Source organism: Columba livia, chromosome 4 (assembly GCF_036013475.1).
Source record: "Columba livia isolate bColLiv1 breed racing homer chromosome 4, bColLiv1.pat.W.v2, whole genome shotgun sequence".
Taxonomy (NCBI): Eukaryota; Metazoa; Chordata; class Aves; order Columbiformes; family Columbidae; genus Columba; species Columba livia.
Genome location: NC_088605.1, coordinates 6,529,354 through 6,547,817, shown reverse-complemented (window position 1 = coordinate 6,547,817; position 18,464 = coordinate 6,529,354). Strand labels below are relative to the sequence as shown.

General features: G+C 44.5%; 1 protein-coding gene across 12 annotated transcripts in view; it reads right to left on the bottom strand.

Annotated features, from left to right (window-relative positions):
- REEP1 (receptor accessory protein 1) overlaps positions 1-17,312 on the bottom strand; it is a 67,964-nt gene extending 50,652 nt beyond the window's left edge. For all 12 annotated transcript variants that reach the window (XM_065060277.1, XM_065060268.1, XM_065060271.1 and 9 more), the window contains exon 1: positions 17,134-17,312. In XM_065060277.1, the coding sequence (XP_064916349.1) occupies positions 17,134-17,165 (32 nt within the window). In that variant the 5' untranslated portion in view covers positions 17,166-17,312. The remainder of the gene's footprint in view (positions 1-17,133) is intronic.
- Between the last annotated feature and the right edge of the window lie 1,152 nt (positions 17,313-18,464).

The window sequence follows — 18,464 nt, the reverse complement described above, 5'->3', positions numbered from 1 at the left end:
CTCACCCAGCACCTAAGAAGCAGCACCCATCTCCTGCCAGGTGTAAATCTTCAGCTCATATTTGCCTGTATCAAAAAACAGCACCTTAGATATTAAAAAAGCCCATCAACACTAAACCAAACCACTGTGAACACCTTTCTTCCCCACACTCTCCCATCAGAAAAGCAAAAGAATAAAACCTATGTGACATATCATTTAGTGTGTTACTGGACACTGTGCAAGTCAAAGAATGGTGAATGTAATATAAGAAATAGAAACGTGTCCTTTAGACTAGAATGACAGAGTAATTTAGGTAGGAAGAGATCTCTATGAGTCTTTAATCCAAAACAGAACAACTTTGAGTTTATATCAAATTGCTCTAGGCTCTGTCTGGTCAAGCTTTTAGTACCTCTGCCTCTGGACCCATTTGCTTACCCTTCCATTGGACTTACTGGACTTTGCTGGTGTCCTCCTCACACCAGGGAGACCCAAACGGGACACACTGCTCCTGCCAGACACTGTCTCACACTCGCCAAACACAGGGGAACAACCACATTCCTCAACCTGCTGGTGAACCCTCTTAGTAAATGCATCCTCTGTTGAGACCTAAAAGAAAACAGCACTGCACACACTTGGAGGTGCAGAACAGGCAAGGAGACTTTTTCTTGCTGTTTGGAGAACCTTCTTGCTCAGCCACACCACCCCCTAGCCTTTGCAAGTGGTGTCCTGCCCTCCAGGAGCTAAGCTGGGGTCATGGTATGACAATAATAGATGTCACACTACAGCAGGATTCTGAAGATGCTCCTTTTAGCCTGCGCCAAATGAATCACAGAATGACATAATGTTAGGGATTGGAAGGGACCTCGAAAGCTCATCCAGTCCAATCCCCCTGCCAGAGCAGGAACACCCAGATGAGGTTACACAGGAAGGTGTCCAGGCGGGTTTGAATGTCTGCAGAGAAGGAGACTCCACAACCTCCCTGGGCAGCCTGGGCCAGGCTCTGCCACCCTCACTAAGAAGAAGTTTCTTCTCAAATTTAAGTGGAACCTCTTGTGTTCCAGTTTGAACCCATTACCCCTTGTCCTATCATTGGTTGTCACCAAGAAGAGCCTGGCTCCATCCTCCTGACACTCACCCTTTATATATCTGTAAACATTAATGAGGTCACCCCTCAGTCTCCTCTTCTCCAGCTCCAGAGCCCCAGCTCCCTCAGCCTTTCCTCACACGGGAGATGCTCCACTCCCTTCAGCATCTTTGTTGCCCTGCGCTGGACTCTCTCCAGCAGTTCCCTGTCCTTCTGGAACTGAGGGGCCACAACTGGACACAATATTCCAGATGCGGTCTCACCAGGGCAGAGTAGAGGGGAAGGAGAACCTCTCTCAACCTACTAACCACTCCTCTTCTAATACACCCCAGGATGTATGAGCTGTTGCAGTAGCACAAACCTCACTGAGCCACCTGCGAAACAAAATTTGAGTGTCAAGGGAAGTGAAGAACTGTACCACATTGGTACAACTCTGGGACTTAACACGGACGGGGTTGCCATTAGCAAAGAGCTTTAAAAAACAGGGGTTAGGGAGATGAAAACAATATTTACAAACACTTATTGCTTTGATTCTCTTGCATAGCTATTTTTAGTGAGCTAGAAGAAGAACAGCAAGATTCCCCTTATCTCTACAGTCACATATTCACAGCATAAGGCTTTGTGTCATTGTTAACCGTGTGGCATCACTGCAAAATGTAATGGTTTTATGGTAATGCTATTGCATGATCTATTCTTACATAAAACCACTAGCAGGGAAGTCATTAACAGCTTATTTACTTCTGTGCCAAACGGCATAGCCCACGGCACATATTTGGAGATAAAATGACACGTCCTTTCTTTTGCTGGAGCTGGGAACCTCACAGAGAAAATAAATTACCCATACACACAGCTAATAGTCACGCTATGATCATTTTTAAAAGGATCAGAGGCTGCAACGTCCAGCAAAGCTTTGACGGAGCTAAAACATATTTAAATGGCTTCCTTAAATGACAATCTCCACCTCAGTGTCTAAATTCATCCTTCAGAAGTTGGAGAATAGTATTTTCAGGTTAAATGAAGAAAGATTAAATCAAACTGATTCTAACAAGTTATATTCAGCACTTTCAAAGAGTTCGCCTGTGTTAGTGACAGGACAAATACACACCCCAGGATTTGGGAAGCTTTAAATTCTCTGATCAACTAATTCTAAGAGGTTTTTCAGGACTATAACTGAGTGCATTGCAGGACGCTGGGCACAGAAAAATCAGCATCTCTGTAAGTCTTGCCATTCTCAATTAGTTCCCTCCAAGCCCTTGGGAAATAGTTACTTTTTGTCCTCCCTATTTACAGACTGGTTTCTCACAGGCCCAGCTGAGTTATCCCCTGGTTGGACATTCGTCACCTAGTCCTGACATGAAAAGCCACATCTGTTGTGCCTTTAACTTGCTTGGGTTGGGCAGAATATTGTCACTGTTTCTGGCTTGGAGCACAGCAGCGCACAGCGTGGGTGTGCTGATAGACTCTCAGGAGGAGATGTAGCTGTGCAGCCTCTCAAATTCCTGCCATTCCCTCGGTACCGTTTGCATGTTGCCCACAACCACAGCCTGAGTTCAAAATTTCTGACTTGCAATTCACTTTTGCAGGTGAGTGTGACAGATAGAACTCCTGCAGTTTACAGAGGATTCTAAAATATCTTTGTTCTTTGCTCAGCAGAGTTCATATGTACAAATATACACATCAAGTCTGAAATACTGGAATACAGACACATTTCCTCAGCGCATTTCTTAAAATGCAAGGTTTCTCTGCTGAACTTTGGAATCTCTTTGCATCTATTTAAATTTCCTACATCACAATCCATCCCCATAAGTGAATATTCTTCTGCTACAAAAAGACCATTCTTTCCCTGCTCCTCCCAAATCATTTTATCTCACTAAGTATCTCCAGGTTTTGCATTTCTTGACCAACACCTGATTCCTCTGTTTAATTTCTGGTGGTTTCCTATCTTTCCATAGCTTCTCCCTGAAGTTTAACAAGTTAAACGCTTTCCTATTACTCCAAGGACTCTAGACTTGAGTCCCTGTAGTGTTTAAGTAAGTGAACTTTGGGTTTTTAACTAAAGATAAAACAGAGGAAGGAGTTTATTTTAGCTTCCGCCAATTTTCATAGCACCACTACTACTCATCTGCATTAGTTTTTAACAACTTGCTATTAGTTGAAGTGCAGAAGAGACTTAATAGCAAGGACAGGTATCTATTGAAGCATCCCACGGTACAGCATTTCATACTGAGAGCTTCACCACATTAACTGGAAATCATAGCTTTTGGATGGAGAGATTCTTAAAGAAAGAATCTTTAAAGAAACCTGAGACAACAGTCAGCTTTCTGAGATGATGAATATCTTCATTGACTGTGCTGAAAATTAAATGGTTTTCAGCACTGGAAATCAGCAGCTGGGTCACAGCCCAGGTAGAACCCGTGTGAGATGTGGAAAGAGAAATGACAATTTCCAGGCTACGCTTCTGGGCCAGCCTTTCTCACCTCCATCATCACACGTAGATGATCTCACCCTGTGAGCCCAGCTTAGTGCTGCAGTTCTGCCAATTCTCACATTTGACCATTTAATCTCACCAGGTGATTTCTTGGAAGTGCTTATAGGACCAATTCCATTCAAAATAAATTCTCGGACTTGATGTTTTCTCAGAAAAGAGCAGGCAAACAACCTTGCAGGTTCAGAGTACAAATTAAAGGATCTGATGCACATTTATATGTGCACATTTTATAAAAGTCAGAATTTCAAATCCAGCCTCACAGTTTGAAGAGGTGAATGGGCTAGATTCAAGGTTTTTTAATTCCTCCAGACAGCATTATTGCTACCCAGATACTCAATCTTCATCCCGACAGAAGATGTCACGTTCCCATTTGCATTCAATTTTGATCTCTCCCAGACTTCTCCTATCTTTCTGAATTTCAGGCTTTGGCTGAGAGCATTACAGAGCTAAAAGGATAAAGCCACATCAGCCTCTTCTATTCTGGAATTCCCCAAGCACAAATGTGTTGAGATCAAAGCCCGTGACACAGACATATCTCCATTCTTACACTGTGAGGAATACCTCTTTGTTTCAGGCTTGGATAAAAAACCAGCATATTGCACAATTCAGAACAGTAAAGGCTTTGCCTCCTTCTTCTGGCTTAATGACTTCATCTCTTTTTCCTTCTCACCTTCTCTTACACACATATACCTTGCACCTGGCAGCTGCTCAACATATAAAATGAAATATAAACTGAGGTTTAGGAGCCAGATGGGGACTTTACAGAAATAACCTTAGAGTAAAGCAAAGGGAACAACAGCCAATGCGTCCAAGTCCATTGCAGAGATTTCTAAGCAGGCAGCTGCTTGAGAAGGCAGTTTGTACTTTTTGTGGAAACGCCCACACTGCCTGCTATCTTATGTATGCTTTCCCATCATTTATTCATTACACTACTGCTGGTTTAAATGCCACAGTCCAGCATTTGTTCTCCTTTCCAGGCAAGAAGATTCACACAGAAAGATGACAGTGCTGGAAGTGCCACTCTCCAGAAACAAAGCATTGCTATTTGCAAAGTGAAATGCTTAACTGTTTCAAACACAACACGTAGCTGTATAACACATGCCTCGAGAACTATGTCTTCACCGACTTCAGCCATTTATGGACTGACTGCCCAGAGTGATGTTTCTTGGTTTAAAGAATATATCTAAAACACAATAGTCTTTGAATAGGGATCCGATTTGTTACAGCCAAGTATCTGCAAACCTCAGCAGAATAATAATTGAAAAAGAATGCTGAGCTATTCCAGTGGCTGTACAGCACATCTGAGTGCAAAAAACTCAGGACACACTACAGCAAAAAGAGGAAACGTATCTAATCTGTAAGTACATCCTAGAGAGAGAAGTGGACAAAGGAGAGAGAGATTTTAGAGCGTGAATTTATGTGCGATTAACTACGACTTGTACACAAACCATAAGGAAAGCAGACTGGTTCATTTGCCAGCACCGTGCTAAATCCAGCGTAGTATTTATGTACTTAAAATGCATATCCTGCCTCATGGATAGCAGGCAAGATCTTTCACTCTGGCTGTATGCAGTTTCTTAATCAGCTCTACCCATTCTGCAGTGATCTAGGAATAATCTGTAGAAATAGGCAAAGGGTCTATATCATCAGTCACATATGTCACATCCCCTTGGGCCCTGGAAATGGCTGTCAGGGAGACCTTGGGATTCACAGTTCTGGGTGGTCTGCAAAGCAGCACTGAAAGGAATTTAAAACAGCCTGGCCCAGGGATGCAGCAAACAGTGATTGGCCTGCACGCCGCACCCTGCAGCACCCTCTGTAACAGGTATTCAAAGTTACAGGGATGCAGTATGAGACACTGAGTTTCTCCCCGTACGACACAAAGTAGCTTTTAAAGTATACATGCTTGAGTGGAGTGCTATAGGGCGTTAAGATTCTTTTGGCTGAATCTAAAGAGAGTGGGGTCATGCTCTTCATTCTCAGTCTTCAGTGAGTATTCACATTCACTACAGAGAAGCTCAATAGTGGAGCTCAACAGACAGCTCAGATCTGAGGTCAGAGATATCTTGATTACAGGCTTCAGGACAGCCCATTTGACCGGTTTTGGTTGGTGAAGTACACGTGAAGCCATATGCCAACCTAGTGACGAAATACCCAACAACAAAATGCCAGAAAGGATAAAATAACTGTCCTGACAGAATCATGTATTTGGGAGTCTTCTATCCTCAACCTGTCACCACTCAAAGGGCACTTTAATTAAGGAAAAAAGTGTTATTTTATCTTGAACTGGCCCATTTCCATCCTATAATATTCAATTTCCTAGGATCCAGCTGGCACCTTCTACAAGGCCCTCACCATTCTGGGCTTCAAACACAACCTTGGGATTCTGACCTGGGTAGATTTACACCACTCACTGACTTTAGTAGAGCTGCACCAGTTAATTTGAGGCCCTGGTATTGCCTTAGGGATTAGAAAATTATTGAGGTTTGCATTGAATCAGCATTTTCCAGCTATTTATTGCCTCTGTTTGCAGAACGTCCACCCTTGGACCTTCAGGTTTACCACAAGCTAGGACTGGGAATTTTTTTGGCAATTCTTGTTAGAATTTGGCAGTGCAGCACTCAGCCTACTTCCACTGACAGAACACAGAAGCTGCAGTTATCCAGATATTAACCAGGGGGTTTTGTTGCTGTTGGTTTCCCCCTTCCACCCTGCCCCATATACTGTGGGGTTTTTTTGTTAGAAGGTTACATTGAGAACTCTTCTACTAAATTCCATCTTTTCTGTTTGGATGATGACTTTGACTTTCACAAGGATTCTGTAACTCTGATCATGTGCCTGTAAGGCTTTTTTGAGCATATAAAATGATGTAATTCTTCCATTGCTACATTAGAGAAAAGAGTCAGTGCAATTCCTGATGGATCCAAGAATCTCCACATCTTCCAGGTGAATGTGTGGTTACTCAACTATCTCTAAGTGTTCAGGTGCTAGACTGCCATTGCAAATTCCGGTGTAACAGTCAGCTTTAACACAGCACACCATGTACAAGGATCTCAAAATGCTACCCAAATACTGATGAAACAAGTTTTATCTAATGCTGTGAGATGGAAGACAATTAGCACAGACACAGGTATAGGCAGCAAGGCACAGAGACTCTAGTAGGTCTGTTCAAAATAACCACAATGTTACATGTTAGAGACGTTCTATTTCCTAACATACAGATTCACAACAGTTATAGCTATATATATATATATATATATATATATATATATATATATATACATCCGCAGATATGGATATATCTAAGAAAGAGAGGCACACCCTGAACAAAGATCATTAGATCACAGTTTCTCACTAAATCATCATCAGCAGGGGATTGGTTTGACTGATCGCAGTCTCACAACTATGGAAAGAGGCTAGCACAATATAACAAACATGAGAAAATTCCAACATTTATGCAGTAAACTATTCACTCTTATTTCATTGCCTGTGTTTTTAAGGTATCTGTTTCAAATAACAGCTTTCTCCGTGCATTTGATCCTACAAGAAAGACCCATTCTGTATATAGGACAGCAGAGTCTGTTGCCATGGAAATTATTATGATCTACTTACATTGCACAAACCCAGCCTTATGGGGTATATTCCCTTAAGTATCTCAATTTAATTATTAATGTTCTTTCTAAATGGCAACATATTTCTGTTTTGGCTGAAATCCTTATAAGCAGAGTGAAAACACTAAGCCTGGAACGTCGAATCTTTTGTTCAGCTGCAAGACAGGTGCAATTAAGTCAAAGAAGACACGAATGGCCTCCAAGCTGCCCTGCCAATGTGCTTTAACTCAGACCTACATGGAACATCTGGAAAGGAGAAAATCCCATTCGGTGCCTCTGTCCATTATGTCCCTGGCACCTCTGCTGTGATTTCCAGAAAACAATACAAGCTAGGATAGTGGGGTTTTATTGGCAGAGGCACATGTTCAGTGGAATCTGAACACCAACCACCAATTCATTTCCATATAGTCACCAGTCTTGTACTCATTCTCCAGCCATGCAAGCCCAGTGAAACCATTCAGTCTTTTCCCATGAAATATATCACTAAACCCAAAGCTGTTTAGCCTCAGCTCCAGCATCCATCTTTGTCTTTCAAGCATCACCTTGAATTCAACAGGCAGATTTTAGGAGCCACACGGTGTTATTCAGGCTGATCTAACATAGGATAGTTTCTTGTGGGTCACATACTATGGGTGGTTCATAGGTCTAATTTTAGACATGCACAGACACACGTTCTCCTCAGGTTCCCAGCGGAAGAGGCAGCAGGACAAGCAGAAACTTTCCACAAGCAGGATGAGGCTCAAGAGCCTTGAACTGCTCATCCACAGAAGGGCCCAATGCAGAGTAGAGCCCAGAGCAGCTCGGTGGGAACAGAGCAGCAAGTTTATCACCGTGGCTGCTTAATGTGACCTGCAGGTTGGGCAACCTGCTGTCCCCACGTGCTCACAGCAAGTGTTAGAGCATTTGTGCCTAAGGCATCAAGACGAAGGTGGCCATGAAATGTTGTGATGAGAGGAGAACGTCTTCCTGGGATTGCTCTGCTCTTCATCTTGACCAGGTGCATCCCATCCAGCCCTCCTTAGAACGGTATTCCTCATTAAATGCCATCTAAAGTTCCTGGTTTGACTTCTCCATGAGTGCTTCTCAGGGGCTGACCCTCAGGAGAACTTTGCCACAACAGAGACCAATCTACGCAAAACATCCCAGAGCACACCCGAACTTTTGCTAGCTCAGAAATTTCAACTTAAAATTCATATTTACATTGCCCTTTCAATTCTACTCCAGCAAGTGGAACTCGTGCCCACGTCAGGGTCTATCACATGTAAAGCAGAACTAGAAGTTTAGATGGACAGAAGTTAGCACTAAACCTATTTTGCAGGTACCAAATTAAGAAAGAATATATAACTTGCCCTCTTCCCACAAAGAGACTGCATGACCGCTGAATCCAGGCTCTTGGTATTCTCACACACAATCTGCAGCACAAATCCTTCCCTCCTCTCTCACACAAGGCTGGTTATTGGCCATGGGCCTCCCTCGAAAACATGAGGCAAGATACGCCTGTCAGCTTTTGGCCTTCCTCTAAAAACACATACTTAGAGGCTGGAGACAAGAAACAGAATAAATTAGCTCAACTGAGCTGAATGAAAAGAAGCAACAGTATGAACTCAGCAGAACAGAAATGCTTCTTGAACAGGAGCTGCAACTGTTTGTTGATGCTGACAGCACTGAATGGCTCAGTAGATGCAAAGGCAGGCTACACACATTGCCCTGGCATCCCTGGGACCCGTCCAAAACGGCACAAAATTCCAGACATGAGGGGCATTCTTTCTAGCTCCTCACAAACAGGTTCTTCTGTACTGGTTTTGTTGTCCTGTAAAATTTGTCATTTTGGAAAGCAGAAGATTACTGTTGGCTCCACGAGAGAGAAGGGGGAAAGATGGACTGCGGCTTTATTGACCAGTTGATTGATTCCTTCTCTGGAATTGGTTCGTTGTTTATTTGCAATCAGTGCATTAGCAGTAAGGGACACAGCAAGCAAGACAGCAGCATTTGAAGAAACAAACCTTCACTAAGTGTGACGCCACACCAGCGTTCCCAGCTGTCGCTTCCAAGATTCAGTCTCCAACTTGACACCTAATCCTCTGCCTCCATATAAATGTGTCTCTCTCCTGAAACATAATCTTCACTCGTCATTTCTACTTACTGTACAAACAACTTCTTCACCACCAGCCTTGCCCTTCTTCTGGCTGGAGCAGCTTTTGCTTGCCTGCAGGTCATTGCAAAATGTGTCTACGAGAAACAAAAAGAACCTACTAAGGAGATACTGCTGCTCTCACCTTCATATCAAAAGATGGAGTGATTCTATATATGAAGCTTGGGAAAGTACCACCCATGTCCCTATTTCAGCAAGTGACAGGACAAGAGGAAATGGCCTCGAGTTGTGCCAGGGGAGGTTTAGATTGGAAATTAGGAAACATTTCTTCATGGAGAGAGTTGTCAGGCATTGGAACAGGCTGCCCAGGGCAGTGGTGGAGTCACCATCCCTGGAGAGGTTTAAAAGATGTATAGATGAGGTTCTTAGGGACATGGTTTAGTGCTAGAGTTAGGTTATGGTTGGACTTGATGATCCTGAGGGTCTCTTCGAACCCAAGTGATTCAGTGATTCTATTATTCTATGATTCTGGCATGTCACTGCAGGTCTGGAGGGCCTTCCTGGGTCCTGCCTGCAGAAAGAGCAGGCGTGTCCCGTTATCTCATCCTTCTCTCCAGAAGCACATGAGTCACGGAAAGATAAATCACAGTTTTCATTTTGTCACTTCTTCTAGTTCATTCTCACCTCTCTGCTCACCATGTGTTTTGCTTGTGTTTCATCAGTTTAAATTAGGAGCTCCTCAGAGCAGGAATCTTGTCTTACTACATGCATGTGAAATGCCAAACCAGAATGTGAACACTCTACCAGTAATAGCGTCACAAAGAAATTACCAAGGAACACAGGATCAGTCTCATAAATGATTCACCTAGAAGGCAGAGTTGCATTTATTCACACATCATTTATTTTTATATTACTACAGAACTTAGGAGAACTAAATAGAGACTAAAGTCCACTGTCTAGGGTGCTGTAAAAACAAAAATACTAAATAAGACTTCCTGCTCTAAAGAGTTTACAATCTAAACAACATACAAATGATAACATAGACACCTTCCTCTGCAAAAAGCAGCATGTGATTAACTTCAACAACACAGGTGATTTAAGCGGTATTTTGCCATATAAGTGTTTTGCATGTGAAGAGCCTGATTACATGGATTCATCCCTCCCTCAAGCCATTTCACCTCACAAGACCTACCTGAAATCTGCTGACTGGCCCTGATAAGACAAGCGGACAAGCCAACAAAAGGAAATCTAGACTCAGATCCTACCTGCCTAATGAGGACACAAAAGCAATTTTGATATATGAAGGTTCTACAGCAATCCAAACTGGCCATTACTTCTGCAGCACTCAAGTCCTCACCTGGCCTTATGATCAGCCTGAAAGTTCCCAAGATACCATCTCTGGCTGCTGAAAGCATGGGAGCGGAAAGGCAAATGCAGTGCTCAGAAAAAACTGCTTAAGAAGTATTAGGCATGATTACACGCCCCCCTTTGTCCTCTCTGCAACCAAGTATTTCCTCTTGATCAAACAGCTCTCGAGGCCACACATTAACGGAAGCTCCTTGGAGATGTCTCTCTCCCTCTGTTAACTGCAATAAGAGCATGGAAGAGTGTTTCTCAGCCTTTCCTATTCACTGGACCATCTGACCCTTTAAAAGAAACATACAGCTCATTTTGTATCCCACTGTTGCTTAAGGACAGATGACAAATAATAAGTCACATGGTACAACGTCAAAGTGTTAGTATTTAACAAAACTGTAATCCAGTAGACATAATTACAAAACCTGTAACTAAAAATGTAAAAAGCGGTTATCACCTGATTAAACCAGTTAGCACTTAACTGATGACTGCCTGGACGAGGGGGTTTGGTTTAGAGAGGAAACATTTTCATGGACTGTCCGATTTTTGTGGACATCCAGCCACCTGCGGACCACAGGTTGAGTAACTTGTCTCTAAACCTCCCTGCTGGGACTAAGTAACCAATTTTAAGTAATAAAATAAGGCAATTTGGCTGTTGCATTCTGCTGCCTATGGCATTGAGGATGGCACTGAGGATCTGAAAGGCAATGGGTCATTATTCCAAATATTTAAGTCTTTGGTTGTTTGACTGCTTCAAGTAGCATATATTTAAGTCTGTAGTTTTGTTCTATCCCTCTCACAACCCATCATGAATCCATAAAACAAATGACAAACAGAATGCCCAGTTCCCTTGATCAGATCCCCTTTCATTAATGTATTGATCAAGGAGCCTGGAGGAAATATATTACCTGTTATCACAAGTTTTCTGTGCAATATTGGACACCTCACTTGATCTCCCTGTGCCTCAGTGCCCTTACCAGTACAACGGCAGTAAGAATCATTTCAATGACACAATACTTACTAAATTAATGCTTCAATATGCTTTAATACAGTAAAATGGAAAGGGTCCCACAGAGGTAAAAATACTGTATTAAGGCAGCTGTGAAGGCCAAGCCCCTTAGCTACATTCCATAACCTCTGGTTTGGTAAAGCATCCTTCCTAACCAAACCAGGACTAGTAACATCTGCGATGTGCATGCAAGAAAACCTTCCCCATTGGGGCTGAGAGCATTTCCAGCACATCTGTGCTCGTGCAGGAAAATCTGGGTCATGGCTGACAAAGCAGCCGGCAGCGTTATCCCCTGCAGCGGGACCAGCGCGGTCACATTTCACGTGAAGGGCAAAGCAAATGTCACACCTGCGCTGGACGCTCCCCTGTCACTTACTGTCACCAACAGGTTCTGCCCCCTCAGCGGAGCCCTAAAGGCTGCAGCAGAGATGCACGTGGTGGGCGCTGGGCTGAGCTGGGGGCCACAGAGACCACTTGCTCTTCGTGCAAGGGAGAGCAGCTGTGCAAGACCGCAAGATCTGTTTCAGAGGGATGACACCACCTTATTGTATAGGTAACGCCTCTTAGCACATTCTGCATATATGGCAGGTGGTCTGTCCTTCTCACTTCCCAGCTTCAGAGTCTCCTGCAAACTCATCCCACAGCCCTGGCTGAGAGCTCAAGCCACACCAGGTCCGCTGCTTTATTTTCAGATAATTCTGCATCACTGTTGTTGAGGCCTGTACAAAGCAATAAATACGAGAACCCTTCCCATCACCTGCCAGCACCAATTAAATCATGTAGAGTGTGAAGAAGGACCTTCACATACGTGATATGTATTAACTGAAAGGCTAATCAATAAGCAAAAGCATGGGGCCACGTTCTGCCTCCATGAGAACAGCCCTCCCGCACCTGAGCAGATCCTGTCTGTAGTAAAGCAGATACAAGTTATCATTTACATCATATAATATCTCCTATATGACTTTTTTTTTCCCATTCATAAATCTCTTCAGGTTTCCCATATACATGAAAAGCTGGAGGAGGAAAGACTTGCTAAGTATCTCTAAAATGGAAATTCTTTGCTGATGTAAGCAGTGTCTTTTGATTAAATCAGTGTCTGACTCAGTAGCACTATGGATTTACACCAGCTCAGGATGGGGGTGGCCAATCTCACATACCCTCACTAAAATGGCATCACGCTAACCAAGAAAGAGAAAGCTGACAAATTGTGACGGGGAAGGAAATTTCACTCATCAGTTTAAAAACTATATTGGTTCCTCTTTGGTTTAGTTCAGACCTACATATTTCCAGTGACAGCTGCAAGAAATTATGTATCTGATAAATCCCCACTCCCTGTTACTTCTACACAGGGCCAGAAACTCCCATATCTGAGACTGCCACCCTATTTCACATCAAAACGTAAGAGATCAGACAGGCCATTACTGATATTTTGATTTAAAAGAAAACAAATACAGGCAAAAAAACATAAGTAAGGTTGTGGGTTTTGACCATGAAGAACCTATTTAACCACTTTGTAATAATTTGTACTGCACTCCTGAGCTCCTCACCGCAGGAATTAAAGTGCTTAAGTCACCCAGTATCAGCACAGCTATTGATGACCTGTCTGATCCAACCTCATTTCCACTGACATCTCCTTCCTCTACCATGTGTTCCAGATTGAAAGGCTTTCAACAGGCAGTGCAAAGTGCCTGACATTCCAAATTGGAGCCAACGCCTGTACTTCTGTTCTGCATGATCCCAAGCACAGAAAGCAGTTCCCATGGTTCTGGGAAGAGGATTTCCACGCAAACACGATAGGCTGCATTTATATATATCACTTTTAACTTCAAAATGCTTTTAGACAACAGCCAAAAGATACAGCAGACCGGTAATCACCTCGGATTGCCAGTGCTGTGCCCTGTAGCTGAACCAGAGTGCAACAACAAAGACAGATCCCAAGTCCTTCTGCTAGAGTGGCCTCTACCACTTGAAGCAAAAAAGAATCTCCATCAAAATGAATAGCCATAAACTGTGGATGGTAGGACCTGCCACTGCTCCCTTCTGGTCTGTCTCAGCGAAGATAAATTCAGCACAGTTCATTACGCTTCACAGATGAGGAAACTGAGATACAGGTGTTCCAGGATGTCCTTTGAGATGTACTCAGAGATGATGAATTAAAAAGGGGCTGTAATTAACCCACAAATAATAACGCTATGCCATTCCAGTTATTTTGAGAGACAAAGTAACCAATAACTCCAAAATGCAACACTTGTGATCACAGTGATCCCAGACATGCCTTGGTGGAAAAGTCACCTGTAATCTACTACCATGAGGAAATGAACATGACTTTGTTCATGTTGAAGTGAGTGAAAAAACTACCCAGACCACAAGAGGATGAAAATTGAGCTCTTAATGGAAAAAGATACCTAGGGACAGGATTATCTTTTTATTTTGCATTTGTACACTACCTAGTGCAGATCCTGACAATAATGAAGCCTTTAACATGCAGCGATGGCAGTAGAAGATGCTGCTCTGAAGTTTTTATGTGTTCTCTTCTGGGGGTCACAGCACACCGCTCTGCAGGCAGAACAGAACAAGCCAGCACTCTGGACCAGCGTTAACACGAAGTCCAAACACTAAAGTTGAAATGATGAAAGAGGTTTGCAATAAACTGCCTGCCTTCCCACTGAAGTGGGTGAGAAGTGCTCACAGACTCTTCTCCTTCAGCAACATTTTGGAAATAGAAACTGTCAGGTAAGAGATTGTAACAACCACATCAGAGACAGTGGAAGTGACAAAGCACCCAAGAGCCACAGCAAAGGTTTGCTTTCCATTTTAAAGCCCTTCTTAGCTGAGTCATATCAGATATAACCTACACAGAGATCAGCAGAAGTTTTAAGAGCACAAAGCAATAATCCCAGTGTGACTAAACCACACCACACCGCTTTCCTCATATTCCTTATCAGCTGGAAAGATCTGATGAAAAAAACAACTAAATAGGCACAAGCAGGGGAAAAAAAAGCCCAGCAAAGTAGCCATGCTACCTAACAGCACAGCTCTCTGTACTGATGGATCAGCTACTCATAATGAGATGGAGAAACCAGATTAAATAGATTAAATCTTTGTCATGATCCTAATCTGAAGACCACTGTAGGCTGAGGAGTCAGGATCCACCCAACAGCGAAGCTGAGCGAGCGCAGGCCTGCGCTGTACATAGAGCTCGGCCTTCTGGCCCATGTGGTGCTGCACACACCCCTGGGCTGAAGAATCAGCTCAGCTCATAAGAAGCTCACAGTGGTCACCAGCAATTAAGCCACCTGCATATCCTTGTTTGTTTTCGCCTAAAAGTGCAGCAACAAGTTCTCTTGTGAACATCCTTTTCATTTGACAGTTGAAATGATTAATAGAACTGCCTTTGTTTTTTTTTTTTTCTCTGAAAAATAAAATAATAGAAGGGCTTAAAAGGCCAAAATGACAGATCTGCATGGTGTGCTGCATCCAGACTGCAGGGTTGTTCCATGTTAGGCAGCTCAAGGTTTCCAGCATCTGAAGGGAGGTAAGATTATTTATACTCTCCTCTATTTCTCTATAATGGCAGCTCTAGGAAATGGTGTTTTACGCAATACTCCACAGAGCCCGAGTTTCATGCTGGTATCATAACAAACCAGCACTTCCTGGTGCAAAACATTCTTAAAGGATGGATGTATACTAAACAGCAATGCAAAGAAAGTGGTGATCAAGCTTGGCTTGCCCCGGGTTTCCTTGCAAAATTATTTTTTAAATTATTACTGTGATTACAAAATTATTAATACGTACACTGTGTATTCCAATTGTTATTTAGTGTTGGAAATCTAGTATAACAAATAATTGGTACCACTCCCTCCACAGTTGATTTCATGCTGTGACATGCTATTCAGATAAATGAAGCTGAAGAGAACGGGAAGGTCTGTATGTTCAGCTAATCACCCGGCTGCAGATGTCAACTCCTCTATGTCCTGCCCCTGTCCTATTTTAACCCAGCCCATGTGTCTTAGATGGAATCACTCATGTATATGTGCATGTACAGAGGCAAGTAAGTTAAACTACCATCTCCCTGTGGACATTCTTTGTTCTTGAGGATTAGCTGGGTTACACGACGACAGGTTTTTTCAAAGTGGAAATTAGCCAGTAGAGAAGAAAGAGAAGCAGCCTTGGACAATACATGTTATATCTCACATTGCTGTCAGAGATATCTGCACAGTTATACTGTTCAAATTAAATCATTTAAATACTTAGCATGCTTTCGCAAAATGAAGTGCAAATGGCTAGCAACAGCTGCAGCTGAATCCTGACCATATACCTCCAGGGGTTAAATTCAACTCTGGAACCCCCAAAAATCTTGATACCTGACAGCTACCCAATGTCTCAGCGATACAGAGAGATAGCTAAGGTCAAGGTGAGTTTTCCTTTTGATATTTCATCTCATACGGCAAAAGAGGAGACCTTGAAAAAATGCCTTCCTGGAACTATCCTGATGGTGCAACATCATGGCACGTTTCTTTCAGACAAAGAAAGTGACAGGCCCTTGCAGACCCTCTAGAATAACTTAAGAACCCAACAGATGTTTTCCTGAGTCTGCAGCTATATGTACCAGACAGAGAAAACTGGCAAATTGTTCATCTGATTCACTGTACTAACCTTGACCAGCCACATTTCCAGAAGGGAGATGGATCAGCCATCCCGCTGCCCCACCTTAAGCCTAAACTGCTCCCCCAGGGATTTTCCAAGTGGCATCAAAAATGCCCTTTTCTTACTTAATCTCTTCTCAGGTGGGGCAGATGAGCATATATCTTGAGCTTGCTCCATTCTCCCCTGATACCTGGGAAGAATTTCCAGGGAATTTCTACATGTCTTCCCACCTACACCACTTGCAGCCATGGAAAAGCTGTAGGGCAAGTGGAAAGAGCCACATGCTTCTCCTCGGGGGCTGACAGATTAAAGGCAAAACGAGAACATCTTTTGAGACGGTAGGCGGCAAGTTGCAAGGAAGAAAGAAATATTTGATATTTATTTTATAGAAAAAAAAAGAGAGAGAAGAAAGCAGCGGTAGCGGCCGGGAGAGCCCAGCGCCCTCTCGCGAGTCCCAGCCCGCCGAGCCCCGCTTAACAAAGCGCCGCTGCCCGAACCCACGTCCATTTTCCCACCCGTTGATGCTCGATTCCCCCTCCAGACCCCGAGCCCGTTTGTCGCCGAGCAGCGGTCGATGCCACCCGCTCTCCTCCTCCGCTGTCACCTTGCGCCGTACAGCATTACGCCCTCCACCCGCTGATAATTTTCCCACGTTGGAAAATACCGTTGGACCCCACCTATATTTTCCCTCACTCATCAAGCAGCCGAACGCCCCAGCCCTAACAACCGCCCGCTAAATTTAGCCGAGTCGCCGCCACCGCGTCTTTACAGCAGAGGCGAGCGGGACGGGCAGCCGGCACGGCACGGACAGACGCACGGACATCCAGATACACGGCCGTCGCAGGTGCCCGAGCGGTAGCTACTCACACCACCAGCCTGGAGATGATCCATGAGACCATGGCGTTGCCTGCCGCAGGGCTGGCTCTCCCGGCAGGGAGGGCTCACCCCGGCTCCTCGCCCGCCGCCGGCCGCCGCCCGAGTGAGCGGGGCGGGCGGCTCGGCCATCCGGCCCCGCAGCCTCAGCGCAGCCTCACTGGCGGCGCCGCCGGCAGCCAACGCGCAGCCGGGCCCGGGCGCGGAGATTGGGCAGAGCCCACGGCCGCCCCCCGCCCCGCTCGGTGCTGTGGGAGGGGGAGGAGGAGCAGGACCCCCCTCTCCGCTCTCACCGGGAGACCCCCGGGTGTGGGGGGGGTGGTTTCGGGGCTGGGAGAGGGTGGTGGCTGCACCAGACGGGTCCCTTCCCCACGCTGCGGCAACGGGCGGGCAGGCGGGCGCCTCTGGAGCACCGCAGCCCAGCGGGACGCGAAGCGAACGCTATCGAGTGTTCATATCAAACTAAGGGTACCAATGGTGGTGTTGGGCTTCTTGGATATAAAGGAAGAGACGGATCCCCCTCCACACCCCAAAGTTTGTAGGCACAACCGACAAACATGTTAGCTGCAAGGTCCAGGTGGATCCCCATCTTGCCACGTTAGTTTTCATTAGGGGGTCTCACAGGTATAAAATGCAATTTCCACAAGGAACATTTGCCAATGTGCAGAGCAGATATTGGCTTGACCTGCAGGTTTTTCTTCCCTAAGTTTCCTTTGGGTTCTTCTTTTCCTTTGTTACATTGACACATGTCAAATATTATTAGACTGTCAGAAATAATCTTCATAGAATCATGGAATCATTTGCTTGGAAGCGACCCTTAAGATCATCTAATCCAACCATAACTTAAATCTAGCACTAAATCATGAACCTCATCTATACGTCTTTTAAACATCTCCAGGGATGGTGACTTCCACTGCTTTGGGGTTTTTTTCTTCTACCAGAAGCACACACGCCATAGGAATTCATGATGTGGTTTAGTCTCATGGCAATCCTTAGGCCTCAAAGCTGTCACCAGGAGACGAGCCCCAAGCTTCCCTGGGAGGCTGCTCTGTGGAGTGGTTGCCCTGGCTGCAGGTGCTAGGGCCAAGGCCCTGGCCACCCTGGCTGCACCATGAAATCCCAGACTTCATCCCTGACACGTTATTTTCTAGGACTGTACATACGCAGCAAAATTTCCCTGTCATTCTGAGACAGCATAGCTGAAAGAGGCTGAAATTCCCTAATATATAATGAGTAACCTGTAAGGAAATCCTCTAGGGAGAGGCTGAACACTTCAAGGCAGAGGTAGCAGAGCTAGGAGGTGATCACAGACCTCTCCAGCCCCA